Below are 15,522 nucleotides of genomic sequence, written 5' to 3'. Positions count from 1 at the left end.
AGAAGGAAAGGATCTGCATGTCTTGTTCCTCGACCTGGCCAACGCCTATGGATCAGTTCCTCATTCCCTGCTGTGGACTGCTTTTGAATTCTTTCAGGTGCCTGCAACAATAACAAATCTGGTAAAACACTACTTCCAGGATCTGCAAGTTTGTCTCACAACATCAGACTTCACTACAGCTTGGCAACCACTGGAAATAGGCATCATGGCAGGGTGCACCATCTCCCCATTGGCCTTCACTATGGCAACGGAGCTCATTATCAGAGCCTTAAAATGGGTTGTGGGAGGAAAACAGCTACAGTTTGGTCAAAGATTACCACTGATATGAGCCTATATGGACGATATAACAATACTGACAACAACTGTCCCCTGCACCAGGAGACTTCTGCAAAAGCTTCATCAAAACATCATATGGGCGAGGATGAAGATCAAGCCCAGCAGGTGCAGAAGCATCTCCATTGTCAAAGGTCAACTCACGGATCAAAGATTTCATATTGAAGCCTGTCCCAACTGTGTCAGAAATGCCAGTGAAGAGCTTGGGCCGATGGTATGATGCTAAGCTCAAGGACACCGAGCAGTTTAAACAACTCAAAAAGGAAACCATCACGTACATAGCTCACATCAACAAGACCTTGCTGCCAGGAAAACTCAAGCTGTGGTGCTTCCAGTTCAGCATACTCCCAAGACTCAGGTGGCCTTTAACAGTGTATAAAATCCTCATCAACAAGGTGGAAACATGTGAAAGAGTGATCAGCACACATGTGAAACAGTGGCTTGGACTTCCACGATGCTTAAGTCCTGTTGGACTGTACAGGAACAGCAAATTAGAATTACCAATTACAAGTCTTGTGGAAGAATACAAATGCACCAAAGCAAGGTTGGTCATTACCCTCACTGAATCTGAAGATACTGTTATTCGAACAGCAGCCCCCCCCCCCCCCATGTGGCAACGGGGAGGAAGTGGACCCCATCTGAAGCCGTTTAGAGTGCAAGGTCTGCTCTTCACTTCAGGGATGTGGTTGGCCAAGTCCAACATGGGAGAGCCGGTCTCGGCTCATCCCAAAGGCTCCTCAATGGCACAAGGCAACAGCAGTGCAGAAGAGACGGCTCGTGGTGGAGGAGGTGAGGAGAAGGAAGAGGCAAAGCAACACGCCAAAGCCATTTCAATGGCCAAGCAGGGCCAATGGACTAATTGGAAGAGCCTGGAAAAGAGGAAACTCAGTCGGCGTGACATCTGGGAGATGGAGGGATCTCGGCTAAGTTTTGTCATCAGAGCCACTTATGACCTTCTACCAACACCTCAAAACCTGAACCAGTTGTGGGGAGAAGACCCCACTTGCTCTCTTTGTCAAGCACCTGGATCACTAAGGCACATTTTAACAGGATGCACCATGAGCCTCAGCCAGGGGCGGTATACTTGGCGGCATAACCAAGTTCTCAGACAGCTGGCATCAATCTTGGAACAGAGGCAAACCACCGTAAATGCTCTCCCACAAACATCAGCAGGAAATGTCCACATTACACGATTTGTACCAGCAGGCCAACCTCCAGAGCACCAAGTAACATCAAAGGATATAAGCATTCTGCATGTTGCTCAGGATTGGAAAATGGATGTGGATTTGGAGAAAAAGCTTGTGTTTCCCCCAGACATTGCGGCTACAACACTCTGGCCAGACATAGTCCTGTGGTCCACAACAGCCAAGCTGGTATATGTTGTGGAATTGACCGTACCATGGGAAGATGGAGTTGAAGAAGCTTATGAGAGGAAAAAGACCAAGTACTCTGAACTGGCAACTGAAGCTGCTCAGAATGGCTGGAAAACCAAAATTTTCCCTGTAGAAGTGGGATGCAGGAGATTCGTTGCTACATCTATGACCAGTCTATTGAAGAAGGTGGGGGTGAAGGGTGTCTCCCTCCAACAAGCAATTAAGTCCTTGTCAAATGCAGCAGAGGAAAGCAGCAATTGGATTTGGATTAAAAGGAAAGACAACAACTGGGCTGTAAGATGAAGACAGGAGGGTACGGAACTGAGGGGGGTGTATCTGGGATGCCAGGTAGCACTGTTGAGCCCTCTGGAGACTTCGTGGGCTTATCAACGAAATGCCAAAGAAGGAGGGTGCCCACCTGATGTCCCCAATGATGTAGTTACCCTCCTCGTCACCACTCCAAGCCACTGCCAACATCGAGAGTGCCGACTTCATCATTGGGATTGAAACATCAAGTCCTAGTAGCACCACTCCTTGTTGAACAGCACTATTTGAATTAACCTGTAAGTTAGAATAGTGCTTTTAATATTGTAGTTTATTTCCATATTTGGGCACAACATACTCTTACTGATTGAGAATTATGTGCCATACCTGCTTTGCAGCAGCAAAGGTAATTGGAACAGATAGCTTTGAGGAGGAGTTTGTTGGAATACTGTGTTAATGGTTTAAGTGTTCAATCTTATTGAGAGATCATTATCAACATCTGACGATGCATTTCATTCATTTTTGTGTTAATATCATCTGCTGAAAACATGACAAATAGGTGCCAAGATTAGATTAAAAAGCACTGAGGGTTAACTGTGAAAAAGATTTTTCTTTCAAAGACTAACTGCTATTGAGCAGAAGCCCAGCACCGGTTTCAGTGAGGCAGTGTTAGTCCTGGATCCTGTAAAAATGGCAGTAATTGTTGTCAGCCTCTCAGGAGTTCTGAGGGAGTGGTGCGAATTGGTGCTGAAGATGCTGTAAGCTACATCATGCCAATAACGGTCTGAACTGCACATAGTGCCCATTGGCACAAGTTTCATATGGCAAGAGGATGAGGTAGGCATGGTCCAAGCAGCCCAGAGCATGGGGCGCTTTCTATCAGGCAGAAATTTCATTCAAGAAGTGTCACTAGTTCAAATAGTGCAGCCAGACAGCCAACAATCTCTGAAATGGCAGGAAACCATTTGGTACCACCAAGATAACGATATGTCAGCTGAGTTCCTATATTGGAAAGCTAAGAGCTTTTAATAAAGCTTTACAGTCATTTACAAGAGTAAGTGGTAGGTACAAGGGGGATGTCTGAGGTAAGTTTTTTACACAGAGAGTGGTGGGTGTGCAAAATACACTGCCAGCAACCGTGGTAGAGGCGGATACAATAGGGTCTTTTAAGAGACTCTTAGACAGGTACATAGAGCATAGAAGGCTATGAGGAAGGGTAATTCCAGACAGCTTCTAGAGTAGATGTTTCGGGCCAAAACGTCGTCACTACCTCCTCCCATAGATGCTGTCTGGCCTGCTAAGTTCTGCCAGCACTTTGTGTTTTTATTTATTTCCAGCATCTGCAGATTCACTTGTAAAGCATTGCATCCTAGTTTTTATATTCTAGTCCTCTCAAGATGAATGCTAACATTGCTTTTCCTTCCTCACCATCAACTCAACCTGTAAGTTAACCATTTGAGAATCCTGCACAAGGCCAATTGCAATGGGCAAAAAAGAGGCAGATGGAATACAGTGTTGGGAAATGTACAATAAGGCATTTTGATAAAAGGAACAATAGTGTGGACTATTACCTAAATGGCGAGAAGGTTCAAACATCAGAAGTGTGGAGGGACTTGGCAGCCCTTGTGCAAGACTCCCAGAAGGTTAATTTACAGGTCAAGTCTGCTGTAAAGAAAGCAAATGCAATGATGGTATTTGTTTTAGGAGGAATAGAATATAAAAGCAAGGTGATAATGCTGAGCTTTTATAAGACTACACTTAGAGGAGGTTCAGGAGGATAATTTCATGAGTGAAGGAGGACTTATGATAAGGTGTATGATGATGATTAATATATAAGGAGTGTTTGGCAGTTTTGGGCCTGTACTCACTGGAATTTAGAAGAATGTGGGGAGGGGAGGGTTCTCATTGAAACCTACCAAATGTTGAAAGGACTAGATAGGGTGGATGTGGAGAGGATGTTTCCTATGATGGGGTATCCAGAACTAGAGGGCACTGCCTCAATATTGAGAGGCGACTCTTTAGAAAAGAGGTAAGGAGGAATTTTTTTTAGCCAGAGAGTAGTAAATCTGTGGAATGCTCTGCCATAGACTGTGGTGGAGTCTAAGTCCAGGCATATATTTAAGGTGGAGGTTGGTCATTTCCTGATAGATCAGGGCTTCAAAGGATATAGTGAGAAGGCAAGTGTACGGGATTGAGTGGGATCCGAGGTCAACCATGATGGAATGGCGGAGCAGACTTGATGGGCTGAACGGCCTAATTCATGCTCTTATGTCATGGTCTTATGATCTTATAGCCTGACTTTATTGGATGGGAAGATATTGGAGTCCATTATTAAGGATTAAGTTTCAGAATACTTGGAGCACATTATAAATAGGCCAAACGTTAGCATAGTTTCCTTGAGAAATCTTGCCTGACAAATCTATTTCACTTCAACATCTGGGAGATAGAGCAGCATCCTGGCATCACTTTTGCAATCGCAGTAACACCTACCTGCCCCTCTATTAACAGAGTGACTGTTGTTCCCTTCACCTTCTACACTGAGCCATCCACAAACGCTGCGGAGGAAGGGACTGAACCAGTTACTCACAGTGCCTGAAGAGTGTGCAGAGAAGACTCAGCAGGATGTTCCTGGATTAGACAGTATGTCTCATGAGGATAGGCTGAGCGAGCTGGAGCTTTTCTCTTTGAGCAACGGAGGATGTGAGGCCACTTGATAGAGGTGTATTAGATGTTAGGATGTACAGATCCAGCTGACAGTCAAATATTATCCCCCAGGGCAGGAATGGCTAATACAAGGGTAAATGAATTTAAGGCGTTGGGAGGAAAGTACAGAGGGATGTCAGAGACGTGTTCTTTACACAGAGAGGTAGGTGCATGAAATGCAATGCCAGGTGAGACCGTGCATGGAATGCACTGACAGATGAGACCGTGCATGGAATGCACTGACAGGTGAGACCGTGCATGGAATGCACTGCCAGATGAGACCGTGCATGGAATGCACTGACAGATGAGACCGTGCATGGAATGCACTGACAGGTGAGACCGTGCATGGAATGCACTGCTAGATGAGACCGTGCATGGAATGCACTGCCAGATGAGACCGTGCATGGAATGCACTGCTAGATGAGACCGTGCATGGAATGCACTGCCAGATGAGACCGTGCATGGAATGCACTGACAGGTGAGACCGTGCATGGAATGCACTGCTAGATGAGACCGTGCATGGAATGCACTGACAGGTGAGACCGTGCATGGAATGCACTGCTAGATGAGACCGTGCATGGAATGCACTGCCAGGTGAGACCGTGCATGGAATGCACTGCCAGATGAGACCGTGCATGGAATGCACTGCTAGATGAGACCGTGCATGGAATGCACTGACAGATGAGACCATGCATGGAATGCACTGCCAGGTGAGACCGTGCATGGAATGCACTGCCAGGTGAGACCGTGCATGGAATGCACTGCCAGGTGAGACCATGCATGGAATGCACTGACAGATGAGACCATGCATGGAATGCACTGCCAGGTGAGACCGTGCATGGAATGCACTGCCAGGTGAGACCGTGCATGGAATGCACTGCTAGATGAGACCGTGCATGGAATGCACTGCCAGATGAGACCGTGCATGGAATGCACTGACAGATGAGACCATGCATGGAATGCACTGCCAGGTGAGACCGTGCATGGAATGCACTGCCAGGTGAGACCGTGCATGGAATGCACTGACAGATGAGACCATGCATGGAATGCACTGCCAGATGAGACCGTGCATGGAATGCACTGCCAGGTGAGACCATGCATGGAATGCACTGCCAGGTGAGACCGTGCATGGAATGCACTGACAGATGAGACCGTGCATGGAATGCACTGACAGATGAGACCGTGCATGGAATGCACTGCCAGATGAGACCGTGCATGGAATACACTGACAGGTGAGACCGTGCATGGAATGCACTGACAGATGAGACCGTGCATGGAATGCACTGCCAGGTGAGACCGTGCATGGAATGCACTGACAGGTGAGACCGTGCATGGAATGCACTGCCAGGTGAGACCGTGCATGGAATGCACTGACAGGTGAGACCGTGCATGGAATGCACTGACAGGTGAGACCGTGCATGGAATGCACTGCCAGGTGAGACCGTGCATGGAATGCACTGCCAGGTGAGACCGTGCATGGAATGCACTGACAGGTGAGACCGTGCATGGAATGCACTGCCAGGTGAGACCGTGCATGGAATGCACTGACAGGTGAGACCGTGCATGGAATGCACTGCCAGGTGAGACCGTGCATGGAATGCAATGCCAGGTGAGACCGTGCATGGAATGCAATGCCAGGTGAGACCGTGCATGGAATGCACTGACAGATGAGACCGTGCATGGAATGCACTGACAGATGAGACCGTGCATGGAATGCACTGCTAGATGAGACCGTGCATGGAATGCAATGCCAGGTGAGTCCGTGCATGGAATGCACTGACAGATGAGACCGTGCATGGAATGCACTGCCAGATGTGAACATAAAGGCAGATACACTAGGGATATTTAAGAGATCCTTAAATAGGCACATGGATGAAGGGAAAATTGAGGACTATTTGGGAGCAAGGGTTAGGTTGACCTTGGAGTAGTTCAATGGTTGAAACACATAATGGGCTTAAGGGCCTGTACTGTGGTGTACTGTTCTCTGTTCTAACTTACTTTTGAGAAATCATAGCAGACAGCAGCTACAGTCATTCCAAATGGCCTATGGTCATGCTGCTTGGAGAAGACCGTAGCATCTATGTGGGATGGGAAGGGAAGAAGCATGCCTGGATGATCTATTTGTGGGAAATGCCATGCCAGTCATTCATAACAATGATGCAAATTCAATACAAACACCAGCTTTATATACCAATGTAAGGATCACATTATAGCTGTTTACAATTCACAAATGAAATTGCAGATTCAGCTTTTATTGGGTGGAGGTTGGTGAGAAGTGACTAGAATGTATAATATGCATTTTGAAAATAGACCGAAAATAGGCAAGCTAAGATTTCAAGACAAGTGTTTTGATGAATCACGAGTACATTGACATGAAGGTTAACGTTGCTCGGGATTGTTCTATCCTGAGCAAGCACGCTTATTCACAGAATTACAGCAATATACCTCAAAGGAAAAGCACATTATAAATTAAGTTACATTTGGAACAAATCCTCTCAATGTTGAGACAAGTGGTGGAAAGCATGTCAAGATATATCTGCCGCTGCACAGGTCAACCTGTCGTCACACCTCAAACTGGCCACCAGAGGGAGGCAGAGATGACAAGGTCAACAAGACCTCCCTGTTCACCTGCCTATTAGGTTAATTATTAGTACATGGTTATCACCTATACCTTGTTTGTAGCCCTACTTATATTCCTCGTCACTTGTTTCTTTCTTCAGTCTTGAAATCACTTTTTGTTAGTGAAGTTTTGTTTTTGTTTGTAACAATTTTTTGTTTCTGAAGCTAGTTGAATTTTGCCTGTGTGTGTTTTTTGGATCCTGTGCCTGTGTCTGCTAAAGAATCCAGCAAAGCCTTGGTGGATTTTTTCCTGTAAGTATGTGTGACTTTTCTCTGCAATTGGGTTCACCACTATGAGGGAAGTGTGAGGGAAGTTAAAACACAAGAAGTTACCTAGTCAGTTGTGATACCACTGAAGAAGCAAGATATCACAATGCACCAATCTGGATGGGAAGAGTTTATGACACCAACTGATTTTGAATTGGGGAATGTGTTCGATTCAGAGAAGAAGTTTGGTTTGGATATTTCTCAATGGGGGTACACACTATCAGAACTTCTCATAAAATGACAATTGCAAACAAGGTCAAGCTTAATAAATCAAAGAGTAGAAATGAAAGATGTTTGTCAGAAACATTATTTCAGATCTTTTTCTAAAAAGATTTCATATCAATGATAAAGTCTGAGTTTTAAATTCTCCTAATGAAATGGGTGTAAATAAATGAAAATTGTTGTTTCAGTTGCTGGCAAGATCAGGATCAGAGTTTCAGTGATATAGATGGCCAAGCCAATATGTACTCAGTTAGGTTATAACTCTGACTGCAGCCCACTACCTGAAGCAGTGTTTTCAACATCACCCCAGCAACAGGAACAACAATAACAGCAGCAGCATCACCAGTCAGGCCAAAACCTGCGGTGACAAAGTGTAGAAGGCACAGGGCTTTCCCTGTTGCTCACGTCATTCAGTTAAGGTCAGAAATGAGACCTTTCCTTTCATAGGGAAAGTGGAAAAGAGATTAGGCATGTGAGAATATCTGCCAGGATTTATAAACATTATTATAGAAGCTAAAGATATCAAATAATGTGGTTTAAAAACTAATAAACAGTAGGCTGTGCAGTTCAAACATGATGATGCATGTTAAAATTAATAATGGATATTAGCTGATAATAAATTGCTCCTCACAGGCTGTCGAGGATTTATGTTTATTTCCAAGAAAGTGCCATTTAGCAGCATACAGGCTGCCTGCTCATTTTTTGTTTTTGTTCCTGGGCATGCCTTATCCTCAACCTAAGGTGCCAAATGAGCCTTCTGTGATTTCTTACAGCTTGATCTGGCTTGATTGTGTTCCTGCCCTCTGATCACATCTACACTCACTCCGAATAAAACCTCACCTGCCTCTTTTGTCCATTTTTAACATCTGGATCTTAAGTACCAAGGGCATCCTCCTTTGACCTTTGTAGACCACAGACGTGTGTACAGCGTGCAGAGAATGGAAGGAACTTTCTTGGCTAATTTGTAGCTGTCACCACACTCCAGTTAACACTCATTAGATTTAACACATTTATTATCAACACTGCACACATAGCCCCAGGATTGTCTGCACAAGTACACTGCTTGCTATGGGACATCACCGCAGCTCCAAAACATGCTCACACCTCATTGTCACAGCTCCTTTGGGCTCATCTTAAGTATGTCTAAATTTGTCTCATATCTGCAGTGGGTATAGTATTCTACTCTTGGTAAACTTGTTTCAAACTGTATTATGATGTACAAACATAATTAGCAGCTACAAAATAAGTGCTCTGTAAAATGCAAATAGATCTATCAACAACTGCATGAAGAATGGTTTCATGAAAATGACGGTGATTTGCTGAGCCTAATTTTCACCTGAAATTTTAATGTTTTTTAATATACAAAATGCTCAAATATGCTTTATCCCCAATTTCCATTCTTTACACTTTCTTAACTTTGACGCAAACATTTTCAGCAGTCACAGAGTTGTAGAGTATAGCACAGCACTACACTGTCTTGTGACAAAATGCTCAACTTTGCTTTATTTCTGATTTACAGTGATCAAAATCTTTACGATATAAACAATTGAATCTGAATTCAACCAATAAAATGCTCACAAGTTTCCATCTTCTGCTTATCTTCAAGTATATGGATTTCAACCGCAGCAAAATATCAATTAAACAAATTCCTGTTCTGTGAGTATTTAATACCTACTTTGTCCTAACCTTATAATACCATCTGATCTAATCCAATAAGGGGTTTTCCTCTGAGGCATTTAGTGATCCGATTAGTAGATCCCTGAGGATCATTTTGAAATTTCTACTTCAATTGAAAATTGCATTTTTCTTCCCATGTGCAGTGTAAAATTCAGGTGAAGCTATGTCCTGTCTCAAAACTTTAAGGAATCTAAAGCAATAGATTAAAAGTTGTGATGTTGACATGAATTAGTACAGTTATTAAAATCGAGGCATTGTGTATGGTTGATTCAAGTGCTTTGATAAAGATTCTGATATTTTATTATGTCATTACGAATCAAGTACAATAGAGAGGTAACAGAAATACAACTTCCCCGCTGAGGTAACATTAGTGGCAACGTCAGTGAACCATGGGAAGTTTTACTGCTGAAGGAGTTTGGTTTAACTCCAGAGTTCAATACGATGGGGCTAGCCTGATTTTTTTTTTTTACAAATCTACTGTACGTCTACATATGTTTTGTATAATAGACAGTGAGAGGACATTGTGTTAATTTAGAAGCACGTTTGTAAAATAAAAATCCACCGTGAAAACAAACTCGAGCTGATTATTTTTGATATCACAGATTTATGCGCAAATCCAATCTACGCTGCATTAGAGGATGCTTGATTCTTAATACAAATGCTGCTGTGTAAATCAACTTCCCTACATCGACAAGCCGAAAAGAGTCATTCGATCCCGTGGTTTGGCGGAGTGTCACTCAGGGCACACGAATAACAGAGAATCAGGATCCTGGAGTTTACAAATGTAAAAAATCGTGATATTTGAACTTTATAGGGTTTTCATTCTGCGTTGGAGCCGAGTTTCTTCCGTTTTGGGATATTTTAGATTTAGAAAAATATATTTCAAACACGTTTTCACTGTTGCAACATATATTGAGATTAAACACTAGAAAGCCGTCAGGTGTGTCATTTACCTGTGACTATTGGTCTGCAGTGTGTTCTTGTATAACAATGTAGACCTTTATTTATTTCACGTTGCAATGTCAAACATGGGTAATCCACTAATCTCGCCTACTTCCCGTTCCCGGACACAGTAATCCCAAAAGGTAAAAATTACATCACTTGGATTGTAATTATAACAAGCCATACGCCTTCTTTGGAAAGGTCCATTGGTGCCGACTCTTTTGCATACCGGAGGAAGAGAAAGAACAGATAATCAAATATTGGACACCTGAATCGGTTGAGTTCTAAAGTTTAAACCTTCTGAAGTTTTTAATCAGCAGACTATTGTGTATGTGTGTAACAGGGGAAAGGTGTGAACAATGGAAATCACAAAAGCTAAATACGCCTATCGCTTGCAGAATTTTAGCTGAAGTTATCGCATTCTGCACTGAAAAAGCACATAGTATTAATAACGAAAATAATCTGACGATTTAAATTCATATTTGTTGCCTATCTCGAATATATGTAAACTCGGCCATGGACCATCATTTAATCCAAAATAGCATAGTCACCTGCAAAGACGAGATCGTGAATGAACACTGACTGCTGTAAATTCACTTTTATTTAGTTTTTTCCCCCCAGTACCAAAGTACTTGTATTAATCGTTTCATGCGCGAGGAAGACGCCATTCATTTAACTTGACGAGCGAACAACCGTACCGACGAGAATCTACTGTAGATGCGAATCTAAATTATTCCTGGATTCCCATAACTGGTACTGAGGTCAAACCACGGTTTCGATTGTCGTTCTTGTATTGGATTATGCCGTACTTTTGCGGCAACCAAATCACAGGTCAAAGGCAGAGATTTTAATATCTAAGGGGAATGGAGTCACAAAGACGAATGCGAAAGGAAGAAAAAAGATTCTATATATATTCATTCAGTCGAAAGCCTCAAACTATATTTTACTGCCGATCCCGACGGAGCTGGCAAGTTAACAAAGTTCCATGAGGAAAACGAAATGAAAGACATCGTTAAATATTTTTTAAACAAGCGGAAGCTCCCATGCATTCGCAGCCTCCACTTGCAAACAGAGTAAACTTTCTTAGAGTTTTCGGAACATTTTTCCCAATTACTTTTCATAACATGACGTCTGTATTTCCCACTTTCTTTGTTTTCCCCAAGTCTAGATGTAAAAATGTGAATGTGTACTTTTCTCACTTGAACTCTCTATACAGGCTTTTTTTGTTAAATAATTAATTAGCTGGCATGGGGGAAGAAAAGTTAGTGGAAGGTTAATCGGGTATATTGATTCCTTTCCTGTACTATACATTCCGATAACACCAACCTGCGGGGGGGGGGGGGGGGGAACGAGCGATTTTCACTTTTATAATTCTTTGCTATTACTAAAGGTCGATGTTGACTCCAATTGAACGCCCAGCCCCATTAGTGCACGTAATGCTTAAAAATGCAGCTGTTCATCTGCCACCGTCGCGCTAGCACAGGACTTCTGTATTTAGGAAAGAGAATTCAGGTGGTGACACCCGGAAACAACAAGGGGAACTCATTTTTTGCATAATAACATAGCAGAACTGTTATTACAAGAAGATTTGGCTGCAGGATTCCAGAATTTAATTATTGCATCACGTAGCAGGGTTTCAAATGTTTGAATGGTTTTTGAACATTCGAACCTGCATCTCTGAACAAAATTTCGGGCTCCTTTAAATGAAGATAATTGTCTGAGCTACTTTGTGGATAAACAGATGGACAGCTAATGTCTTCTGGGCTAACCTGTCTATTGCTCTGAATATTCTAATAGTATAATATTTGTGTCCATTTTTAAGCTGCACCGTGTACATTTGCAGCTTCTAATGATTAAGGTCCTATCTTACTGCCAGTGAACTGCGATCATTGATACATCAGACAGACCCAACTGTTACCATATCTTCCAACAACAGGCAAGAGCTCTGCGTTGTGAAATAGATTAGGAAGATTAATAAATCCTCTCTCTTTCCTACCAATTCTCAGCGGAAAAATTTAACCATATGGAAGGCGAGAATTAGAATTTCATCACATTAGAGCAAAATGTAATGAAAAGAGGCGAACACCTGGGGCCAACTCTGAAAGACACAATTAAAAGGTTTTTAATGAAATCGGGGGAACAAATACATCCCTACCTCCAGTTATTCTGACACATAAGATTGATTTGCTAGAGGTGTTGCTGAATATTACTTTAAACTGGGGTCGCAAGAATGAAAAGATGCTATTAAACGTTCGGTGCCATCAAGGAAGATTAGAATCAAACAGAACGAGTCAGAACTATGAAATGAGTTTGTACTGTTTCTATTCGACTCTCGGGGAAAAATGCACAAGCGTACTTCCACAATTTCTTCCTTGCTTTAATTTTTCCTAACTGTGTGTGATTTCTGCCTAAAACACAGGGAGCCAGAGTTGTAGGACTAGAGCATTAAGTGTGCTCAATGATGGGTGAAAGTCGCCACACAAGTCAGAGGAAAGCATTTGTTCGGTTTCTAACGGGACAAAAAGCCTTTGAAACATATGCGTTAAGTTGCGTATACAGATGGCTGGAGGAATAATGGACCGAGCGCCGCTCTGCAAGCTGGAGCTGTGTTGTCTCATATATGTAGATGTAAAATGTGCATGTGTACACTTTGCAGTCGGCGGCTGGGTAGCTCGTTGCCATCCAGACAGTGCTGTTAGAGAGGGGAGAGATATATCTCACAGGCTGGATTGTTTGTTACCGTTTTAATCCTATTAATTAAAACGTTAACCTGATTGGTGGAAGCACGGTCCCAACAGGCAACCCTTCATAATAACCTGCTCGGAGATAATGATGTAAAAGACTCCCGTCTGCTGATCGCCGCGGAAAATATCTTGAAGGTGAATCCAAGCAGATAAGCGTTACGAGGTGCTCATCACCATTACCATCAACAGCCGCACATCGGGACAGATCACAGGGTTAAAAAAAAGTACACACATCACAATCAAGTGGTGGAAAGATCAAGGGGTGGGGGACAACCTGAGATATTAAAAGAGTAGTTTATGCAACCACAACAAAAACCCAGCCAACGGACTTGACCTGGCGATAATGGAAAGGAGCCTCCACCTCAATGGACCACAAGAGGATCTTTTTCGCCAAACTCTCAGCGCCTCGGCTAAGAGACTGGAGAGTACTTTCCGCCCTCCCGCCGCTATCGAGCTGTCGCTGCCTGAGCCCCGCTCCCCGATGGTTTGCTTCGAGCAAGCCGACGCCGACGCGGTACACCAGCAGCAAGGGGGAGAGGCCGGAGGGGGCAGCGGGCAGTACGCCGAGCACCAGGTCACCTCCTGCCGGGAGAGCAGCGGAGGCGACCAGAGCCCGGACGAGGACAGCGACGAGCGCTGCGAGCTGATGTTGGGCAGGCAAGGGGGCACCGAGCGGGCCGGCTCTCTGACCAAAGGAACCGGGGTGGCGGCGAGCAAGAAGAACAAGGAGCAGAGAGCCCTGAGGCTCAGCATCAACGCCCGGGAGAGGAGGCGCATGCACGACTTAAACGACGCGCTGGACGAGCTGAGGTCGGTGATCCCTTACGCGCACAGCCCGTCCGTCAGGAAGCTCTCCAAGATCGCCACGCTGCTCCTGGCCAAGAACTACATCCTGATGCAGGCTCAGGCACTGGACGAGATGAGGAGACTGGTGGCGTACCTGAACCAGGGCCAGAGCTTGCCGGCGGCAGCGCTACCGTCCTCCGCCGCTGCAGCCGCCCTCACCCCCAGCCTGGGCGCCTACGAGCAAGCGGCGGCTGGCGGCTACCCTTTCACTGCCAGCGGCTTAGTGGCGGCGACAGCGGCGGCGGCGGCGGCCAGCTGCCCCGACAAGTGCGTCACCAGTACGGCTCTTTACAGCACGTCCAGTCTCTGCAAACAGTGCAGCGACAAGCCTTAAACAGACAAACAATAAAACCAGAACAATTCGCATCGCGAGGGGCAAAAATTACAATTGGAAGTCAACAACCGAACAGGACTTGAGTTTAGGAATGGTTCTTTGTACAGACGTGTCGTTGGAAAAGTTTGGACGAGGAACTGAAGATAACGAGAAAGTTTTCTTTTTGTTTTGTGGGCGGGGTGTATATTTTCTTTTTGATTTGAACGATTCTCCGCGTTAAAACTGCCGGCCTCATTTGGTTCAGAGGTTTCATCAGTGTTGTAGCTGCTGCGGATTGTTTGTGTTAGCTTCGTCCGCCTCTTTCTAAGAATCTGTCTGCTCTGATTACGGCTGCGATACAGCTAAATTCCAGACTGCGTTCGTTAACAGTGTGTTCTCAAACTGTTTTCAGATTAAACATAGAGTTCCAAAACAGCCCTAAAACTTGCGTTCCTTTATTTTGGTTTTATAGATAATGATGATCTCAAATCATTAAAGAAGCGGAAAGGATTTTAAGAAATCGTTTATTTCGTGTGGCAGACAATTGGTTGTCAATTTCTTAACTGTGAACGAATTGTTTTTTTATATATAAGAAAAGAGGGTTTATGAGACTGTTACATTACATGGTTTTATTTGTGTTTCCGGTCTCTGTACAGATTAAGATGTGTTTAAAATATTTTTGTCACGTTTCTTATTACAAAAACGCTATTTACCCAAAGTGAGCTTTTTGTTTGCATGACGGCACAGCGCCTGTCCATCTGCAATATATAAATATATAAATATCATATAAAGTATGTATAAAATGGACTTGCCATATTTCTACTGCTGTCGCGTGTTTGATTTGCAGTTTGTGCGAACTCTGCTTGACAAGTTGGTGCCATTGCTTCTCTTAAAGGGTCTATGGCAGCTCATGATGTATGGGAGTGCTGATGTACAAGTCTGGCCCTGATTATAATATATAGCCATTTCTATGTGTTATCCGTGTTGGAAGACAAATTTATTAAACATATTTTGAACAAATAATATCTACTCAATTTATGCTTTATCAGCAAAAAAAGTCGCACAAGTAGTTCAGGTTGCATGATACGTCAAGTAAGGGCTTCGAGGTGAGACAGTTTATCGCTGGCCTTTTGATTAAAATCATCTTTGGAAAAAAGATAAACGGGTAAAGAAAGTTATCACTAGTTGAAAAGCCAGGGCATTCAAGAGATTCTGACAA

At 43.8% G+C, this 15,522-nt stretch overlaps 2 protein-coding genes across 2 annotated transcripts in view; one reads left to right on the top strand and one right to left on the bottom strand.

The window, feature by feature from the left end:
- LOC140725708 (cytochrome P450 7B1-like) overlaps positions 1-15,522 on the bottom strand; it is a 251,498-nt gene that overhangs the window by 14,237 nt on the left and 221,739 nt on the right. The window lies entirely within an intron of this gene.
- bhlhe22 (basic helix-loop-helix family, member e22) lies at positions 13,101-14,738 on the top strand. The gene has a single exon (XM_073050906.1). It carries the CDS (start codon positions 13,488-13,490, stop codon positions 14,322-14,324), a length of 837 nt encoding a protein of 278 aa, XP_072907007.1. The 5' UTR covers positions 13,101-13,487; the 3' UTR covers positions 14,325-14,738.

The sequence above is a fragment of the Hemitrygon akajei genome, chromosome 1 (assembly GCF_048418815.1).
Source record: "Hemitrygon akajei chromosome 1, sHemAka1.3, whole genome shotgun sequence".
Classification (NCBI taxonomy): Eukaryota; Metazoa; Chordata; class Chondrichthyes; order Myliobatiformes; family Dasyatidae; genus Hemitrygon; species Hemitrygon akajei.
Note: the sequence above shows the minus strand (reverse complement) of the source record. Positions and strands in the feature narration are given on the sequence as shown.